The sequence below is a fragment of the Meriones unguiculatus genome, chromosome 15, assembly GCF_030254825.1.
Source record: "Meriones unguiculatus strain TT.TT164.6M chromosome 15, Bangor_MerUng_6.1, whole genome shotgun sequence".
In the NCBI taxonomy this organism is placed as follows: Eukaryota; Metazoa; Chordata; class Mammalia; order Rodentia; family Muridae; genus Meriones; species Meriones unguiculatus.
Window position 1 is genome coordinate 6,266,573 of NC_083362.1, and position 13,834 is coordinate 6,280,406.

Consider the following 13,834-nt stretch of genomic DNA (forward strand, 5'->3'; position numbering starts at 1 on the left):
TAAAGCAGGATATCAGCGCTCTATAACTCCAGAGACCCTAGGGCCAGACGGGAGGTGGAGAAAGAAGATTCCGTGGAAGGCGCTGGGCCAGCTAGGCTGGTGTCTGCAGCCCCAACAAGAGACCGCCTCGGGCCAGCGAGGTGACTCAGTGTTTAGGTAAAGGTGCCCGATGCCACGCCTGAAGACCTGGGTTCCATCCCCAAAACCTACACGGTGGAAGAGGAACCATTTCTCACAGCTGTCCTCTGAGCTCCACGTGTGCACTGCGGTACGCTCACACAGGTGTGCGAGACACACAGAAATAAGTAAATGCAACGAGAGAGCCTGTCTCCAACAAAGCAGAAGGCAGAGCAACCCCCCAGGCTGCCCTCTGACCTCCACACCTGCACACGGCACCTCTACCCACATCCACACCCAAAGACTAAACGTAAGCATGGGACTGGGCCCGGGGCAATTCCCAATGGCTGAGGAGAGATCTCAGGTTCAAAACCCATCTAGGCGACAGAGCACATTCAGGTCTGCGCACGCTGAGGAGAATGGGGCTGGGGGTGTGGGTCCTGCTCGCTTCAAGCCCGTGGTCACGGCACTCAGTGGAGACAAGGGGATCAAGATCATTTCCGGCCACAGAGTAAGCTGGGGTCTAAGACTGGCCCTCAATACAGCTCAAGCCAGAGCACCTTCCTGTTTTGGGTATGAGACCCTGTAGGTTCAACTCCCGGTACCAACAAAACAAAACCAAACGAGAAACAAACAGGAGCCAGCACCTACCTTTGACATTGTTCAGCGACAGCGGGCGTTCCTGGTCTACCGGCCCAGGCCCCAGCCGGCCGCTGCTCCCGCTGTCCTTCTGCCGGGCCACGGCCACGGCAATGCCGACAGGTGGATGTCTCACTTCGGCTTCCCCCTGGGCACCAGAGCCCTCCCGCCCAAAGGCCTTGGCACTCTCGGGTCTCTCTGGGTCCCGCTTCAGCTGCCGGCCCCCTCCAGCCGTGGGGCCCCCCGGGTGTGTGAGTCGGGCCTGGGCCCTAGGGGGACCCGCAGAGGTCGGCGTTGGTTCAGGTTTCATGGTGCCCAGGCCTCCAAACGGGTTCTTCTTCCCACAGCCGCCAGGGCCCACGGCCTCACGAGCGAAGCTGCCGCTGTACTTGATGAGGCTCTGCATGGCGGAGGCCTCGCCGGGTCCGTGGGCCGCGGGGTGGAGGTCGGCCCCGGGCCGGCCGCAGGTGGCCGGGGCCCTGGGCACTGCGCCCCCGGGGTCCAGGTAGGCCTTTTTGGATGCAGTGGCGACAGCTGCTTCCTCTTCGGCTCGGCTGGCGTGGTGGTGCTGGGCTGCCAGCACAGCCATCTGTGTGGTGGCAAAATTGCCCAGCTCAAAGGGTTTCCACTTGTGTTCCGGCCCAGGTGGTCGGGATGGTTCCAGGCCGAAGAGCTTAGCCGCCTGCTGGGCTACGGAGGCACTCGGGCCTCGGGGCGCACGCTCACAAGGCCTGGGATCGGCCTCAGGCTTGAGCAGGTCCTTGGGGGGCAGGTAGGCGCGGGCGTCCGGGGAGGAGCGGGAGGGGCGGGCTGCTGGAGGGCCGTCGGGCGGCGGCGGCGGCCGCTTGAGCGAGCGGATCACCGAGCTCTTCTCCCGCAGGACCTCCGGCCGCTCCAGGCGTGGAGATCCAGGCGGGCCTTGCAGGACTCCGGGGCGGCCCGGCTCCCGCTCCCTGGCCCGGGCGTCTCGAGCCTGGGACGCGATCTGGATGGGTCCCACGCGCTCATCAAAGGCCTCCACAGAAGGCACGAAGGTGGGCGCCACCACGCGGTGCTCGCGGCCTGGTTCACGGAACACGGTGTAGACACCGGCTGGTGTCGAGGAAGGGGGCGCGGGAGGGCCTTTGGGGGGCAGCGGCGGGGGAGGGGGCGGGGGCGGCAGCGGGGACCCACAGGGCCTGGCCGTGGGCAGCAGGGCCTCGGCCCGCCGCAGCAGCCGAGCACTCTCCTCCTGCCGGGCCACCTCCTTGGCACCTCCGCGGCCCAGCTCGGCCACCAGCCCCACGTCCACCGCGCCATTGCACAGGCTCAAGGCGGACGGCTGCAGCGCACCCTTGGCTTTGGCCTCCGCCAGAAAGGGCGACAGGCGCTCGGCCAGTCGTGAGGGTCCCCGGTCCTGGCGGCCCTCAGCTCGAGCCTCCTGGGTCAAGTCCACCACGCCACGGGGCCCGGACACCTCCTCACGCGCCCGGGGGTCTTTCTTGCCGAACAACGGAGGAGGGTCTCCACCACGGCCCGAGCGATCCTTCCCCGAACCTTCCCGGGAGGTGCCTTTGGCCGGACCGCCTGAGGAGTGGCCGCTGCTGGGGGTTCTGGATGAGGGCGTGTGAGAGTGCAGGGTCCCCGGTGTGGGCAGGTAGAAGCCATCTAGGGAGGAACAGACATAATGAACCAGGACTATTACCCACTCCTAACCCCAAGAAGGCCTCCCCTCCCTCAAGGGACCTGGCCCCTCCCAGGAAGCCAGGCATGGCTGGAAAATGAGCAGAAACCTGGTTTTGGCCATCTCATCCTCCCAAGGCCTGTTTACTCATCACTAAAGGAAGAAGGGCCAAAGGCTGTTTGTGGAGCTCTCCAGGGCTTTTTAAAAGGCTGAGGGTAACTCAGCTGAGGGGCCTTTGGGACTGAATCTCAAAAAGGCACTTGGAGGCCCAGCATTCAGGAGATTAAAGCAGGTGGATATCAAGTCCAAGGCTAGCCTCAGCCACCTAGCAATGTCTAGGCCACTGTGGACTACACGAAGCAAGAGAAAGAAAAGGGGAGAAAGGAGGAAAGGAAAGGAGGAGAGGAGAAGAGAGGAGAGGAGAGAGCTGAGGTGGGAAGGGAAGGAAGCAGAGACCTGCAAGATGGCTTAGGTACAAGGACAGCTGTGAAGCCGGGGATCTGAGAGTGATTGCCAGGCCAGGTGGGGGAAGGAAGAACACCCCAAACTGTCCTCTGATCTACACACACCCAAGACAGACAGAGGGACAGGAAGGGGGAGGAAGGGAGAAGATTCAATTATTGGTCTAAAAGGGGGAAAGAAAGAAAATACTGGTGAAGGTTCAGTATGGTGGTGCATATCTATAATCCCAACCCTTGGAAGGCTGAGACAGATGGATCTCTGAGTTCCAGGCCAGCCTGGTCTACAGAGCTAGTTCCAGGACAGCCAGGGCTACACAGAGAAACCCTGTCTCAATATATAAAAAAAGAAAGAATGAGCCAACTGCAGTGGTGCACACCTGTAGTCCTAGCATTCGGGAGGCAGAGGCAAGCGGATCTCTGTGAGTTCAAGGCCGACCTGATCTACAAAGTGAATCCAGGACAGCCAAGGCTATACAAAGAAACTTGTCTCAAAAGAGAAGGAAGGAAGGAAGAAAAATACTGGTAAAGGAGCAGGGCTCCTTTAGAGGAGTGGAGCCTCTTCTCAGCAGCTTCAAGGCCCTGGGCTCCATCCTAGGGACCCTCCAAAAGAGAGATTAAAAACAACGTGGGAGATGCCTGGAATCCCACAGAGGACCCCCACAGAAACCCCCAGGGAATCACTCGGCCACCCCCTCCCTGCCCCCTCACCTTTCTGGGTATCGAAGATGCTGGGCTGACCCAGCTGGCTGAGGAGGGGGCTCCCGCTGCTGGGGGGCTCCAGGTGGCTCAGGTGGAGGTAGGATGGATACAGCCCGCTGGGCAGGTGGGAGAAGCCTGGGGAGAGAAGACAGAGATGTCTACACTAGCCATGCTTCCCCACAGGGAACGTCCTTCCAGCATTTTCTTTTCCTTGGAAAAAGCCACAAGGGCCTGCCAGTCCCCTGGTACAAGAAGCTGATTGGTTAACACCAGTTCCCATGGTGAGAATTGTTCCTCCCCAAAGCCCTGCCACTTCAAGCCTTCCTTGAGGCCCAGGAAACCCACAAAGGCTTGGATACAAGTTCAAATACATCAGGATCAAAGTCAGAACAGACCCGACCAGGAGTGGACCCGGAAGCCATTATTCTCATTTAAACCTCAAAAGCAACGCAGAGAAGACCACACACTCTTATCATCTCATTTTACAGATTAAAAACAAAGCAAAACGAAACGAGAAACAGACTCGGAGTGGACCGCTGTCTAAGAGACCAAAACTGCAGCCAAACCTGGCTTTGACCTGAAGTCGCCGGACCCTACAGCACAGACCCCGGGTGAGTGGTCTTCATGGGCCTCTTCTGCTGTGTGCCTCAAAACTGACTGCTTGCCTTCTCTGGGAGCAGAAGCCAGGCCTCGCTAGCTGCACGGAGGGCCTCTTACGTTCCCAGAATGGGCTCCTACAGCGAGGCCCGTAGGGAAAAGGGCATGACTTCAGAAAGGGTGGCCACAGGTGACACACGCATGCATAACTAAGGGCAAACAGGAAATGAAAGTAGGACACTAGGGGCGGCCACCAGGGGCCAGGCTTCTTATGTCTGGATCTGGGGTTCTACAGGAGGGCAACAGGAACAGTGTCCCCAGCCCTAGTTTAAGGTCTGGCTAAGGTCAGGGATCCCAGGCTTGTCCCTGGCCCTAAGGGCTGACGTCTTTTTCTCCACCAGACAGGACTATGGGTGGCACTCTGGATGCCTGCCGGACACGCATGAAACCCTGAATCTGATTTCCTAGCACCTACAGCCAGGGCTACACAGAGAAACCCTGTCTCAATAAATAAAAAAGAAAGAAAAAATACTGAGCCAGCTGCGGTGGTGCATGCCTGTAGTCCTAGCGTTCGGGAGGCAGAGGCGGGCGGATCTCTGTGAGTTCAAAGACAGCCTGGTCTACAAAGTGAATCCAGGGCAGCCAGGGCTACACAGAGAAACCCTGTCTCGAAAGACAAAGAAAAAGAGAAAGGGATTTCCCACACCCCTCGGCCACCACACAGGCTGCGCTCTAGAGGTACAGGCCAGTAATCCTGACTACCTAAGAAACTGCCTGAGGGCGGTTCAAGGCTCCCTTGGGCAACTTAGAACCTGCCACAAAGTTAAAACTAAGACCAGCTATGGTGGCACATGCCTTTAACCCTAGCACTCCAGAGGCAGCGGCCGGTGAGTCTCTGTGAGTTCAAGGCCAGCCTGAGCTATACAGTAAGACCCTTTACCTGTAAATAAATAGAGTAAGTGGATTAATAAGTACATAAATAAATAAGAAAAAGAAAAATATATAAAAGGGGATTGTCCAGAGTGGAGGCTTCACACATGTAACCCCAGTATTAGAGAAGTAGAGGCAGGAGGATTGCTGCAAAGGCCATTCTGGTCGACACAGAGAATTCTGGGCCAGCCAGCGATGCCCAGCCCACGAACGACACAGTTGAACACTGAACCAAAGGTCAGCCGCAGGCAGTGGGTCCTCTGCGGGTCCCTTGTGAAGATACTCTGGTGAGATCCCAGCCCTTTTCCCAGACTGCTGCAGAGATTGAGAGGGCCAAAGAACACAGCCCTGGGACCAGGTCATGTCAGTGGTATGGCTGTCAGCATCTCGGGAAGGCCTGAGGAATGGGCTGGTGAGACAGTAGAGGTAGCCTGTGCTATTCCAGGCCCTGCTCACACTCAGGAGGGCTAAGCTCAGGGGGAGGCGGGGCTTAGGGAGAATCCCAGCCCACAGCAAACACCCAGAAGAGCCACAGCTTTTCGGAAGAGATGCCCGAGACTGATGGCTTTAGTGACCTTTGTTCAGGAAAGAGCTCACTGTCACGCCTGACAGACACCCTCAGCTACAGCTGAGCAGATGCAGTGGCCCACAACCCCATGCTGCTGGCAGCCATTGTCTCCAACCCCAGGAAGGAGGGAATGGCCCACAGCCAAAAGCAGGCAACAGGGGCCTCCCAGAACTACAATGTCCTGGATTCTAGGTGAGCCCACAGGGTCTGCCAAGACGTAAGGGGACCCTAACCTCAACCAAGCGATACCCCAAATCCACCAGAGACAGCGGTGCAGGAGGCACGCCTCCCAATCACGGGGCCTTTGGTTCATTCGATCCTCAGTACTGCCAAGAGAAAAAAAAAAAGAAGACCCCAGAGTATCCAGGCCAGAGGCGCCTCACAACAATTGTGTGTGTGTGTGTGTATAAAAGGTGTGTAAGTGTGGGGGCGTTCCACTGAATATACACCAGTCCTGGCCATCACCGCGCACACCACACAGTCTGATAGTCACATTGGCAAACCTTTTGTCTCCTACCAGAGAGCAGTGGGGACAGAAGCGGCTGTGGGGGCAGCCCTGGAAGGAGGAGCCAGGGGGCTGGGGTGAGAGGCTGCACGCAGAGACACAAATGCTCGTGCAAAGGCCCTGTGGTAACCAAATAAGTACTTAGCACTAGAGGGGAAACAGAAGGCCATGGCGAGAAAGGTTGGAAATGGTGTTGGGGACATAAAACTGCCATCACAGAGGAGACAGCAGCTCGGCAGCCCTCAGCCCCTCCCATCTGGCCCACTCCTTACCTTCATGGGCGTGGGCAGCCCACAGCTGCACCATGGGCAGGTTGCTGGGGGTGGGGGAGCGGAAGGAGAGGTCAGAGGGCAGGGATACCGGGCTCCCCTGAGATGAGGCCGAGGGCCCCATCCCGCTGGCCACAAAGCTGCCCAAGAAGGCCTCGCCTGCAGAGAAAAGGGAGGGGGTCCCTGTCAGGCAGGTGGCAAAGCAGGCTGTGCCACCTGGACCACATCCCAAGGTGCCACCCCTACCCCACGGCAAATAGGTTTTGGTCCCAGAGAGCTCAAAAGGCATCCTCGGGCCACGGCCACACCCTATGGTCACCACAGTGACCACGGAAGGCAGCCAGACTTCCCAGCACCTCCGGAGAATGGTTTACCACCCTGGCTGCAGATAGAAACCAGTCAGGAATGAGGGTGGGGGGTCCCCAAGGACCGCCCAGGGCCACTGAGTAAGGGATGGTCACTGGGGGAGGAGGAGCTCATGGTCTGAGCTCAGCACAGCACATCCTTCAGAGCCCGACGTCCCCAAGGACACCAGTCACCCAGGATTTGCAAGGGCCTCTCAGCATCCAGTGTCTGCATGTGCCCCTGGACCTGATGGGGGAGCGGAGGCCCCTGCACACCCAGCAGGTCATCTGAGCCCAACCTGAGAGGCGGGATGTATGGATTGGATCACAAAGTGAAACAGCTAAAGTCAGGAGTGGTGACACACAGGTATAATACCAGCCCTTGGGAGCTGAGGCCAAAATTGCAAGTTCTGAACCATCCTGGGCTACGCACTGAGCCCTTGTAAGTTTTTAAAAGATGGGGCCTATCCTGACGGCTCGCATCCATTACTCCTAGCACTCAAAGAGGCTGAGATATGAGGATTGTTGCAATCCAAGGCCAGCCTGGGCTACAAAATAAGCTCCAGGTAGTCTGGGTTATAGGATGAGACTCTGTCTAAGAAAAACTCCCAACCTCTGTCTGGGGATGTAATGGAGACTGCTTGCCTGTTACACAAGAGGATCTACGGTCAAACTTCAGCACAAAAGAAGGAAGAAAAGTACTATTTGCAAAACAAAAACAAGGTAGGAGGCAAGAATTATTTAACAGACAATAATAGCAAATAGGCCAGATGTCCTGCGGGTGATTCAAACTCTCCCCAGGGTACCTGCAAGAGGGGGTGCAGAGCCCTGACCACACAGCTGGGCCCGCACTCTAACCAAGCACCCACCGGATGTCCACCCTGGCTGGTGTCCGGGAGAGCTGAGTAAGCTCCCAAGGGTCCCCCACCCCGTCCCTGAGAGGTGGGCACTGTCTGCGGACAGACAGATGCCAACTCCCTCCACCCCCTTCTTAGCCACTGGCAACTCACAGACTCCTCCCACATCCATACAAGGTCCAGTTTCCGGGTCTCCAAAGCCCCCCCACCATGTAAGCCCTATACCCGAGTGCCCACTGACCACACCTCCCGACGGGGTGGGATCCCAAAGTAGAACCCCATGGCCTTTGAGCTCCACATGGAGACACTGAGACAGCAACGGCAGGACTTCTTCACTGACTTCTTCACTGACTAGCTAGAGAGCGCACACACCTTTTGCCCACCTGCCTGTGTCCAGCCCCCATCTCTCACCAGAGTCCAGCGCCAGCTCCTGCGGCCCAAGGGCCCTTTCGGACAGTCAGCATGTCCATGTAGCCCAAGCCTGGGGAAGTAGGGCCTCGGGGCCCTGCCAAGCCCTAGGCTTCCTCCTTGATGTGGCAGACGGCGGGTAGAAGGCTCCGGAAGCCAGTAGCCAGGGGTTTGCGCAAAGGCTTACATCAGCCACCAGCTCTTCCTGCCGGGGCTGTGCGGAAGTACAGGGCGCAGGCCTGCCCCTGCCTGGGCTTATGAAACCCAGCAGGCAGCACCCCAATCCAGAGAAGCGTTGGGGCCCCGGATGCCACCAACGGCTCCCCCATCACCACCAGGAGCCCCAGTAGCTCCTCCCAGGTTGGGGGTGGGGAAGGCAGGGGAGCACAAGGACCAGGCAAGATACTGCTGCTCTCTCTCTCTCTGCTCACAGAGTTGCAATCCTGAAGCGGGCACATCACCAGGAGTGGTGGCATGGGACAGCCAGTAGAGGCTGAGGCAAGAGGATGGAAAGTTCAAAACCACTCTGGACTGGAGTTGGAGGACACTAGTCAGGGCAACTCAGGACTGTCTCAATAAAAAGTGCAAAGAGCTGGGAAGGGTGGTTCAGCAAGAGAAACTGCCTAGAATCCCCCAGTAAGAGACGTGGGGTTGGCTCAGTGGTAGAGCCCCTGCCTAGAGCCCCCCAGTGAGGGGCTGGGGTGTGGCTCAGTGGTAGAGTACCCACATAGCAAGTCAAGGCCCTGAGTTCCATTCATGGTACAAAATAGCTCCTACAGAGCAGTCACGCCAGGACCACCAGCATCATTGCCCTGTCTGACATCCTCAACAAAGCCACAAGCATAGCTGTGTGTCAGGTTCGGGACTGGGTGGATACCAACACACACCACAGAGGGGACCAGGGCCGGCAGACACTCCATGCTGTGGGACATGGCAGTCAGTGACCACGTGTCACTCCTGAGCATCAGAAACGCGGCTGTGGAGACTGAGGAACTGTAGGTTTTATCTTATTAAATCTCAATTCATTTAGACTTAATTCAGCCATGTTCTAGGCCGAAAGGCTTTCCCTGGCTAGAAACTGATGGGGCGGATTGTCCGTGTCCACAGGGAAGAACTGGGACAAAGTGTGAATCCTGGAGGTAGCAGGGGCCACGTCCTCGCTCCCAGGCTCACTCTGATTGTGCACGCATGTGCACACCTATGTGTTCACTCAGCAGACGCACACACGTGTCTGCGTGCGCACGCAGAAGGCGGGAGGATGTGGGAAGTCTGCCTCCTCCACCTTATTCCCTCAGACAGCACGGCTCCCGGCCTGGCTCTACACTGATAAACAGGGCCCCTCTCGTCTCCTCTAACAGCCTGGCCACACCCAGTGTTAATGTAGGTGCTAAGATTTGAACTCCCGCCTGCACAGCAAGCAGTTTTACCTGCTGGGCCATCTCCATGGTCTCTTTAGGCAAAGTCTCACTATGTAGCCCAGGCTACCCTGACCGTTATGTATGTGAAATGCATACATAACGCTTTGATCATCCTCTCCCTCCACGCTGAGGTAAGATTCAAGAAGCTTCAACCTGTGAAATGATTTGAACTCCGGTGCCACAGGGAGCAGCCCCAGCTGCTGCCACAAACGCCTGCCTAAGAGACTCCTCCAAGGTGGGGATCTGAGGGTGTTCACCCTTCCTCAGAAGACCCAAGTACTCATTAACGCACTTCGCATCATGGAATTGTACGTTACATGTGACATGTATGTTAACTGTGACAAAAAAAAAATAAAATGCTGGACTTGGGGCTCTTGATTTTACTGGCTGACCAACCAGCCCCAGGGATCCTGCCTGCAGCCCCAGGACCTGGACTATGGGCAGGGGTCACATGCCTCTTCCTTTTTTTCAGTCAGGTCCCCACACTTGTAACTGTCAGTTCTGCCAAAAACAAAAGCCCAGGTGCTGATCCCATTCAAGCACTAGCCCGAACCTGCTTAACCCCCGAGATCATAACATTCAAAGTGGAATCAAAACTCCAAATTAAAGACTTGAGTTCACACCTTTAATCCCCGCACTGAGAGGCAGAGGCAGGAGAACCTCTTGAGTTCGAGGCCAGCCTGGTCTACAGAGTGAGTTCTTAGACAGCCAGGGCTACACAGGGAAACCCTATCTCAAAGCAAACAAACAAAAACACAAAAAGTCAGATGTGAGGGACACGCCCATATCACCCCAAGGCTAAGGAAGTAGAGATAAGTGGATCCTGGGGCAAGGTCAGTCTAGCCTCCTCTACACCACTGAGAAACCCTGCCTCAAAGAAAACGAGTAGCTTCCTGAGGAACGACCCCTCCAAAGCTGTTCTCCAGCTTCCACATACATGTTTATGTGAGCACACACAAGTACACCTATTCACACACATACACACTTTAAACAAGAAAGAAAGAAAGAAAGAAAGTCAGGCACATGCCTATAATCCCAGAGACAGAGTAGAGGGGATCTCTGTGAGTGTGAGGCCAGCCTGGTCTACAAGCAAGTTCCAGAACAGCCCAGGCCACACAGAGAAACCCTGTCTCAAAAACACAAAAAAAGAAAAAAAAGAAAAAAAAAACGGGAAAAAAACAATCAAAAGTACCTGAGCTAGCCTGACTCTGTAGAGCATCTGAACACTAGGCAAGAAGCCCTGGGCTCCAGCCCAGCACTTCACGAGAGAAACAGGACTTCAGAAGTTGGAGGTTAGCAGGGGCCACCAGCTCGAAGCTAGGATGGGCTCCCGATTGGGTGTCTCTGCTCCTTGTGCAAAGATTTAATGACATTCATAAAACTCCCAGCTTTCCCGAGTCGCTTTCCTACACAGCAGGCTGTGTGCCAAGCGCATACCTCACCAGCTCCTGTAACCCCATCACGGAAGGAGTTAGTCAGGCTGCACCCAGTCATGAAGGAGAAAGCCAAGACGCTGCAGCTTGCCCCTGCACCAGGGAGCGGCGGGGGAAACCCAGACACCGAACTTCCTTATCCCAATAGATGGTAAGGGGCACTCACTGTCTGTGGGGCTTGGGGTGCAGTCCTCTCGGAAACTGACGCCACTGCAGAGACAGTGACATCGTGCTCCGGGTGACAGCATGAGAACGCCTGAAGCTGACCCTACTTGTGATTTCAACCACAATCCAGAAGGGGCACTTCCAATTCCAGAGAGAGACATCGGGCTAAGTTTTAAACCCCACGCCACTCTGAAGCGCCTGAAGAACCTTGCTTGCTCCCTTCCAATCTATCTCTCTGTCCAAGGCATCGAAGCCGAATAGGGCGCCCTTAACTCATTCGTCCTGGGCGTCCCTCCAGTGTTCCCTGCTCAATGCTGCACGGTCCTGAGCCCTTGTCAAACAAACAGTCTCACAGCATTCCCAAGTGAATGGGGTGCGAAGAGTCCAGCGGCTCACGCCTGGAAGGCCCAACCTTCAAAGCCGGAGGAGGGAAGGTCAGAAGTTTGAGGTTAGCAATGACTACATAGTTAGCATGTTCCGGGCCAGCCTGGGCGCCATGAAACCATCTCAAAAAGAGAGGGGTGAATACAACTCGATGGCAGCTTGGGATATAAAGTAAGCCCATCTTGAAGAGATAGATGAGACAGACAGGCAGACCAGACTGACAGACAATAGGTATTTTATGAGAACCCACAGTCACACTACTTGTATTAAAGTGTGCTTGTGACAGCCGGTCAGTGGTGGGACACCCCTTTAGTCCCAAGCACTTGGGAGGCAGAGGCAGGACGATCTCTGTGAATTTGAGGCCAGCCTGATCTACAGAACAAGCTCCAAGACAGCCAGGATTACACAGAGAAACCCTGTCTCAAAAAGAAAAACTGAAAGTCCACAGGCCAGATTCAGATCCGTGCTGCCTGCAGTCCTGGGGTCTCAGGCCTGCCGTGGGCATCCTGGAAGCCATCCACTGGAAGAAAAAAGGGCTTCTCGGCGCTACCCCTGGGACTCCGCACCTAAGGGCCCTTGTGCGGCAGCTGGGAATCCGTTCTCGGTCAGACAGCGGAAAGGACTCATACAGTGAGTGACACACACGACGAGGCCCACCCCTCCCCCAAGCAGCCCCAGCTGGGGAAGTAGCCAGACTGTTCACCACCTCACGCCCTGTCTACCTGTCCCGCCCGTGCTGCTCCCAGAGGGAGCCAGCCACAGCCACGGCGCTCCAGTCCTTCCCACAGATTAAGAAGCAAGCAGGCGTGTACTCCTAAAAGCACACTCTTCAAGCCCCAGCAGCGGCTCACCTGTAGCCACAGACACAGCAGCTCGTGCTCCATACCAAGCCTGTCTCAAAAAAAAAAAAAAAACAACCCCCCCTCAAAATAAAACAAACAGACGATGCTAGACACGGCTGTGATCCCAGCACTTGGGAGGTGGGGGCAGGATCAGTTCACAGGATCATCTTTGACTACATAACCAATTCAAAGCTAACCTGAGCTATCTCATAGAGGGGGAAAACGTAAGCCAGGCTTGGAGGCGCAGTCCTGCAATGCTAGCCCCTGGGAGGAAGCTGAAGTTATCTGCACGCCCCGGAGCACTGCCGCAGTGCTCACAAACAGCCCAGGAATCCTTCAGTGGGTCAGTGGGGAAAGAAATCTATGGCACGCCTAATCGGTGGAATATTATTCTGCCTTAAAAAAGAAAGAAAAGTGTGTCGTCCTGTTCAAACAAAAGGGCAAATGCTGTGCGATGCACACGGGGATAAGGAATCCAGAACCATCAGCTGAAGCGAGGGTCCTGGAGTGCGGTGGGAGGAAGGAAGAGGCCAGGGAACAGGGCTGGCTTTCCAGGACGGATGCACGGAGCTGAGCACTTAGAAATGAAACCAGGGAGGGAAGCAGGGGGAGGATAAAACACAACCCCAGCACCTGGGAAGCTGAAGCAGGAGGATCACAGGTTCAAAGCCTGGGCTACAGGTTAAGTTCAAGGCCAGTCTAGACAACCGAGCCCCTGTGGCAGAATAAAATCAGAACTGTAGGGGCTGGAGAGATGGCTCAGTGGTTAAGAGCACTGTCTGCCCTTCCAAAGGACCAGGGTTCAATTCCCAGCACCCACACAGCAGCTCACAACTGTAACAATTCTAAGGGATCTGACACCTTCACACTAATGCACATACAATTAATTTTTTTTTTTAAAAGAATCAAGAGGTGTGGACTCTGAGCTGGAGAGGGGACGATGGCTGCAGGAATGAAGACAAAGAGAGGGGGCACAAATGGGGTACATGGGGCCAGCAACTAACCTGAGCAGAATCCTGGGGTGCTTTACAATTTGATTGATTCCCATGACCGCTGTCGCGAGTATAAGTCACAAAAAGCAAGGCAAGTAAATGAGCAAGAGCGAGTCTAGCAGGGGTGAGGTGGTTCGGTGGGTAGAGGTGCTGAGCAAGCCTGGCGACCAGAGTTCAAGCCGGAGATGATCCCACAGTGAAACGCAAGAACCGGCTCCACTGGAAAGGCGCGGCGGGCTCGTTTCCGAGCGTGCACACGCACTCACATTCATAATACAGTTTTGTTCTGGTTTAGTGTTTTCGGTCAGCAGGACACCTCCCGAGCAAATCCAAGCCCCTAATCCAAAATCTGCTGTGGAGATGGCTCAGCGGGTGAAGGGCTCGCAGCCAAACCTGATGACCCAAGTTCGATCCCAGGGATCCACAGGGCCGAAGGAGAGGGCTGACTCCTGCACGCTGTCCTCTGACCTCCACGTGTGCACCCTGGCACACATCCACGCAAGTAAATAAAAGTAGAGTTTTTTAAAAAAGCGACTCCAGTAA

The 13,834-nt window shown here is 55.9% G+C and overlaps 1 protein-coding gene across 9 annotated transcripts in view; it reads right to left on the reverse strand.

Annotated features, from left to right (window-relative positions):
- The window catches only part of Tnrc18 (trinucleotide repeat containing 18), an 89,613-nt gene that overhangs the window by 56,781 nt on the left and 18,998 nt on the right, over nucleotides 1-13,834 (reverse strand). For 5 of the 9 annotated variants that reach the window (XM_060368055.1, XM_060368057.1, XM_060368058.1 and 2 more), the window contains exons 3-5: nucleotides 6,452-6,607; nucleotides 3,589-3,714; nucleotides 769-2,403 (exon numbers count right to left, since the gene is read on the reverse strand). In XM_060368055.1, the coding sequence (XP_060224038.1) occupies nucleotides 769-2,403; nucleotides 3,589-3,714; nucleotides 6,452-6,607 (1,917 nt within the window). Of the gene's footprint in view, nucleotides 1-768; nucleotides 2,404-3,588; nucleotides 3,715-6,451; nucleotides 6,608-8,060; nucleotides 8,312-13,834 lie in introns of those variants that run through there. The other 4 variants (XM_060368061.1, XM_060368059.1, XM_060368062.1 and 1 more) reach the window with 2 other exon arrangements.